The sequence below is a fragment of the Etheostoma spectabile genome, unplaced genomic scaffold, assembly GCF_008692095.1.
Source record: "Etheostoma spectabile isolate EspeVRDwgs_2016 unplaced genomic scaffold, UIUC_Espe_1.0 scaffold340, whole genome shotgun sequence".
Classification (NCBI taxonomy): domain Eukaryota; kingdom Metazoa; phylum Chordata; class Actinopteri; order Perciformes; family Percidae; genus Etheostoma; species Etheostoma spectabile.
This window is the reverse complement of record NW_022605588.1, coordinates 183,409-190,062: the sequence shown is the minus strand read 5'-3', so window position 1 is coordinate 190,062 and position 6,654 is coordinate 183,409. Positions and strand designations below refer to the sequence as shown.

Here is a 6,654-nt window from a genome sequence, read left to right as displayed (position 1 = left end):
CTGCGCAGCCTCCAACTGAGCTTGATGACGTAGATGTGACGTGTCTGAAAGTTGGAAGTCTTCTGGTAGCTGTGCAAGAGAACCCTGGCAAATTGTATTGTATTATTATGTTTTCTGTGTTTGTATTTGTTACTTTTGTATGTCGTTGGTGTTGTGTTTTGTATTTTTTGCAATAAAGATGGCATTTAAAAAAAAAATGAAAAAAAAATAGCTGTGCAAGAGAAATCTCAATCATTCCCAATCAGCAGAAACGGAGAGGTATATGTAAGGAGATAACATAGGCACAGGCTAATTACTGCTAACTAACATGCTAGTTAACATTTACATAGGAATAGGCTAATTAATGCTGACTAACATGCTAGGTAACATTAACATAGGCACAGGCTAATTACTGCTAACTAACATGCTAGTTAACATTAACATAGGCACAGGCTAAATACTGCTGACTAACATGCTAGTTAACATTAACATAGGCACAGGCTAAATACTGCTAACTAACATGCTAGGTGACATTAACATAGGCACAGGCTAATTACTGCTAACTAACATGCTAGTTACGCTCTCCGTCTCTGCTGATTGGGAATGATTGAGATTTCTCTTGCACAGCTACCAGAAGACTTCCAACTTTAAGACAGGTTGCTCACGTCACGTCTACGTCTTCGTAAGTGTTTAAAGACGCCACTTCTGCGCAGTAATGCTCAGCCATCACCGGAAAATAGCTTCTAATAGACTTCCCTTCCCCGTCCAGAACAAGGGGTCTGTTGGTCCATTTCTTCAACTGTCTATGGGACCCCCTGTCTGATCTGCTGCCACTGAGCAGCTCCACTGGAGTGGTTGGAGGTTAAGGGCCTTGCCTCAGTGGTGGTATTTAGCCCTTTCACTTTCCCCACCCAAACTTTAACCCTTGGTCTGGGGATTGAACCGGCAACCTCCCGGTCACAAGCTTGTTTCTTTAACCTTTAGGCCCTCAACGCTACTCCGTCGCCACATCACTGACAGAAAAGGAGATGAATAAATATGGCAATAGCTGTGTGCTTTGAGTCGATGAAGCATGAGGTTAAGTTGACTCATTAGTTAGATAACTCATAGCGACTGGCTCTCTGCCTCGTAACGTTACTACTCCGCTGCTCGTTTGTTTCTCAGCTTATTGTAAGACCTCAGCTAAGTTTTATTTGAGATTGTTAAATATCCGTGGGAGTTCTGTGTCAGCGGAGTCCGTGTGCTGCCTATGTGGCTCTTGTTTTGAGTGGGTCTTTGGTGCTAGTGTCCTTTTTATCATGTATGCATCCAACTATTCTAATTACGTTCACACCCCTTTTAGGAAATCCTTCCATCAGACATCAGTCACAATCAGCTTTATTGGCCAAGTTTGCGTAAACAAACACTCACCTAACATATAAAGGCTGAAAACAGAAAGGACGGTGAGAAATATATATAAAAATACTGTTAAGTATAACAATAGAATTTACAAATTTACGAGAAATGTACAATAACAATTGAAGAGAGGGAAGGAATAGAGCAATATCCGTATAGTTTGAGATTTAAAATTTAAATACAAATATAGTGCAGTTCCGTGCAATGGTAATATATTATTAACAATATTGTAAATGTACGATTTGAAATATACATGAGGTAGATTAGCAGAACAGTGTTGATGAACTTCACTTTTATATAAGCATTTCTCAGAAATCTGAAACGCATTAGGAAAGATTTGTATTGGTTGTAGTTCTGGGTACATTTCCGGTTGTTAGTAGTTAACTGTATCGTTGTAAACTGCACACTGATCGACACTGTCTGTCTGGCTTTCTTCTCCCCCTCCCCCACAGAGGGAAATGTGTGGTATCTGGGCTTTGTTTGGCAGTGATGAGTGCCTGTCAGTCCAGTGCACCAGTGCCATGAAGATCGCTCACAGGGGCCCTGATGCCTTCCGCTTTGAGAACGTCAACGGCTTCATCAACTGCTGCTTTGGCTTCCACCGGTTGGCCATTGTGGACCACCTGTATGGTATGCAACCCTTGCGCATCAAGAAGTTTCCTTTCTTGTGGTTATGCTACAATGGAGAGATCTACAACCATCACACAGTAAGACGTGCTTCTCTGAAAACTATTGGTGTTAGTGGTGGTTGGGGAAACTTTTCCCTTGCGCTATAAGCGACTGCATGGAGGAGGGCTGGGGTGAAGGCTTGTATCAGGTCGCCGCCACAGAAAGGTGTGTTATCATTACTTTCCTCATGGGGCAGACAGAAACTACGCACTATAGCTTTAAGTGGACGTGCACGTTCCTTTGTTGTTGTTTTTTGTGCCTGTCTGTGCGATGGGCAGGGTTATGTTCATACAAATCATTTAAATTTTATCTATAATATTAAATCTCAAAAGGAGTTATCCCAAGCCACTCTAAGGTAGAGTAGGGCTAGACACCACACTGTAATTTACAACAACAATTTCAATTCCACCACGAGCAAGCAGTTTGTGCAACAGAAATGTGGAAAAACTTCCTTTTGGAAGAAACCCCGATGTGCTGGTTGGGACACACAGATACAGATATACAGAAATATGATTCATAATAATTATAGCAGTTGGCATTATGCGCCGTGACACTTACAGTAACAATACAGGTAATACAACTATGGCTATACGTACACTCACACACTCAGTGGGTTTACATGGACATAAATAATTGGTGTTTGGTGCGCACAATAAACCCATTAAGAGGAAATAACAAATACAGAATAAGCAAACGTCCAAGAACTAAAGTAAAATAGGAAAAGAAATGACTAAGTCATCATAAAAGTGCTCATATTATGCTATTTGGCTTTTTCTTTGCCTTTGTGTTATGTATCTTTTTGTGCGTGTTGTAGGTTTACAAAATGAAAAAGCCCAAAGTCCCCCCCCCCCCACACACACACAAAGGGACTTACCCTCTCCAACAGAAACCCCAGTTCACAATCTGCTCCAAACAGCTCTACTGCAGTCCAGCCTTTACTTCTGAGACCAACGTTATAATGCTCACCTAGCTGCTAGCATAGCACGCCCTCATACTCTGCTTCTGACTGGCTAGTAGTCCTTACCTAGGTACTGTCAGGGCCCTCATACTCTGCTTCTGACTGGCTAGTAGTCCTTACCTAGGTACTGTCAGGACCCTCATACTCTGCTTCTGACTGGCTAGTAGTCCTTACCTAGGTACTGTCAGGACCCTCATACTCTGCTCCTGACTGGCTAGTAGTCCTTACCTAGGTACTGTCAGGACCCTCATACTCTGCTTCTGACTGGCTAGTAGTCCTTACCTAGGTACTGTCAGGGCCCTCATTCTCTGCTTCTGACTGGCTAGTAGTCCTTACCTAGGTACTGTCAGGACCCTCATACTCTGCTTCTGACTGGCTAGTAGTCCTTACCTAGGTACTGTCAGGGCCCTCATACTCTGCTTCTGACTGGCTAGTAGTCCTTACCTAGGTACTGTCAGGACCCTCATACTCTGCTTCTGACTGGCTAGTAGTCCTTACCTAGGTACTGAGCATGTGCTACTCCCTAACAAAGATGGAACAGAAGTGAGATGTCTCACTCTGGAGCTAAAACAGAGAGCTCAACACACAGGGAGAAAAGAGGAGCTGCAGCAATGTGCAGTACAACTAAAATATGGTGTTTTTGGAAAATGAAACCATGTAAACATATTCAGATATAACCTCTAAATACAGTTATGAACCTAAAAATTAGCATAATATGAGCATGTACATATCTGTTTTAAAATGAAAGAGCTGTCAAAGTTCAACGTTAAGGTTTTTTTTCTACTTGCCCAAAGTCAATTTTTCCGGGCTCCTATATCAATAGTTCATTTATTTATTTGTGCTTATCAAATATTGACATAGACTCAGGTAACTTGTTATATCTGATCTTTATTGAGAGACCGTGTCATTGATGAGTTAAAGTTGATACTGAAAGTGGAGGGTATTATTTACAGAAACTAAATCTTAGTAATAACATCAGCACGTCACTGCTTTTCCATTCCTCCTGTTCCTTCCTTTATTCAGCTGTAATTTATTCACATTATTCTTTGTATGAATACATTCATGTTTCAGTTTTCAGTTGATTGTTTCAATGAATCATTGGCATTTGCCAATTTGACAGAATGATAAAATCAGCTTTAGGTATGGAGAGAACCAAACTCATCGCCCATGCTATAACAATGTGAATTTAGATCTGATCCAGTGTCATAAGAGAGGTATGAACGTTTGTGTGAAGAAACCTTAAATAACCTTGTCTCTTTCTCTGGTTTTCCTTCAGCTCCAGAAGGAGTTTGGCTTTGATCATCAGACCAAAGTGGACGGTGAGATTCTGCTCCATCTGTATGACCGCTTTGGCATCCAGAAGATGGCTTCTCTCCTGGATGGTGTGTTTGCTTTCATTCTGCTGGACACTGCCAACAAAAAAATCTTTCTGGGAAGAGACACGTACGGTGTCCGGCCGTTGTTCCGACTCCTGGCGGACGATGGATTTCTCGCGGTGTGCTCCGAAGCCAAAGGTGATGGGAAGGTTTAAAACCCCTCCTAGAAGTGAGAAGTGTTTTTAAAGCTTTTTAGCCTTGTTATTAAGTTCTATATGACTTTGTTGTTCTTCTGACCTCAGGGCTTACAGACCTTACCCATGCCGTGTCGACCCCGGCCAACATCGTTCCCTTTCCCCCGGGGCACTTTGAGGTCTTTGATCTGAAGCCCAACGGCAAAGTTCGGTCCCTTCAAATGGAGCGCTTCCACTGCTGCACCACCGAGCCCGCTCATGCCATCCACGACCTTGTGGAGAGTCTGCCTACAGGTAGGAAACTGTTCATTGCTAACTAGGGCTACGCATGTGTGTCAATTCTTTTTTGTGTGTGTTGTCATCGCAATATCACCTGGCAAAATAACCATTTCTGGAGACGCTGTGACACATCGCCAAATACGATTCAGTAGACAACTACACTTTAAAATCTAGCTGTTGTCCTTTTATTTTAGTGGTGTCTTTATATTCAATGCAATGTTCAGTTTGTTCAATAAAAGAAGGTTATACATATTTTCCTTTTCATTTGTTTAAGTACAACAGTTTGTTGTATTTTAGCAGGACACTGAGAGCAGCAGAACTGAGAACATTATACAGTGTGTGTATATATATTTATTGCGATATTCAAAAACTTTATCGCTTATCACATATTTTCCTCATATAGTGCAGCCCTATTATTAACGAGTGTTCATATAGTCCAACATTTTGTTTACAATAAAACTGATGTCTCCACAGGTTTTGATGAGGAAACGGTGAAAGGCAACATCAGGGCCCTGTTTGAGAATGCTGTGAGGAAACGGCTCATGGCCAGCAGGAGGATCGGCTGTCTTCTGTCAGGTAGTTTCAATATCGTCCGTCTTTGTAGTCAAACAGCTCCGGTAGCTGATTGGTACATAAACCGTGCTCTCGCATTGGCCAGACCTTCCTCCACAGCGCTGCGGGGGTCGGAGATGTCTCTGTTGAAAATGCTGCTGTGAGTAGCACTGGGGCGTGGATGGCTTGATGCTAGTGGGAAACACATACAGAACACACATGACCAACAATGGTAAGGATATATTAAATACAGGGTGCATTTTTTTGTGACCAAATATTTTTATTTTATTTATATTTAAACAATTAAACAATACACCGGGACATAGCAACACGTCCCGGGACCAAATAAAAAGTACACAGAGAGAAACTGGAACAGAACTCGCAGCTCACCAGAAAGACAGTTATATCATCAGCATTTATTATGTTTACATTAGCTTAGCCTGAATTTAGATATTTAATAATTGATGTGGGCATGTTGTCAATGCTTCAGGGGGTCTGGACTCGAGTCTAGTTGCTGCTACCCTGGTGAAGCTGGCCAAGGAGGAGAAGCTGCAGTATCCCATCCAGACCTTTTCCATTGGGGCAGAGGACAGTCCAGACATCATAGCTGCCCGCAAGGTCAGTCCCTTTTCATTAGAAGGCTGGCAGCATCTTTAATACTTCACATAACTGGCCATAACTTGACAGCAGCACGGTGGGCCCCCAGCAAGAAGGTGCAGGGTTCGGACCCCAGCCGTCCCGGGCCTTTCCCTATTGAGTTTTGATGTTCTTCCTGTGTCTGAGTGGGGTTTTCTCCAAGTGCTCCGGTTTCCCCCCACCACTAAAAACATGTTCCCCTCCCTCTCGCTTTAAAGACGACACAGTAGCTACAATATTCCAGATCATTCAACAAAATAGTAACAAAATAGAAAATAAACCAAATAAACAAACGTATAAATGACAACACCATAAGCCCATCATACACGTCTCCCCCCCCGGGACAACGTTTCCCAGGAGCCCTCCAGAAAGTTCAGGTACTTCCCCCATTTTCTAGTATAGACAGCCAATCCATTTATTTCTATAGTACATTTCATATTTATGTAACACAATGTGCTTCTTACAAAAGCGACAAAATAAAACTTTGTTCAATTAAACAGTAAAATCTATACAAAACATAGAACACACACACACACACACACACTTAAGATTAACACTGAACAGCAACAAACTCAGTTATTCATAAACTTTTGTCAAAGATCTTTAGCCTTTTTTTCAGAGGTGTTGAGTGGAAGCCTCTCTGTTCCATATTATAGGGGCAGACAGAAGAAAGCCC

At 42.2% G+C, this 6,654-nt stretch overlaps 1 protein-coding gene across 1 annotated transcript in view; it reads left to right on the top strand.

The window, feature by feature from the left end:
- Window positions 1-6,654, top strand: part of asns (asparagine synthetase) — a 12,570-nt gene that overhangs the window by 600 nt on the left and 5,316 nt on the right. The window contains exons 2-6 of the mRNA XM_032511227.1: window positions 1,828-2,081; window positions 4,278-4,515; window positions 4,620-4,805; window positions 5,265-5,366; window positions 5,833-5,960. Of these exons, the coding sequence (XP_032367118.1) occupies window positions 1,833-2,081; window positions 4,278-4,515; window positions 4,620-4,805; window positions 5,265-5,366; window positions 5,833-5,960 (903 nt within the window). The 5' untranslated portion in view covers window positions 1,828-1,832. The remainder of the gene's footprint in view (window positions 1-1,827; window positions 2,082-4,277; window positions 4,516-4,619; window positions 4,806-5,264; window positions 5,367-5,832; window positions 5,961-6,654) is intronic.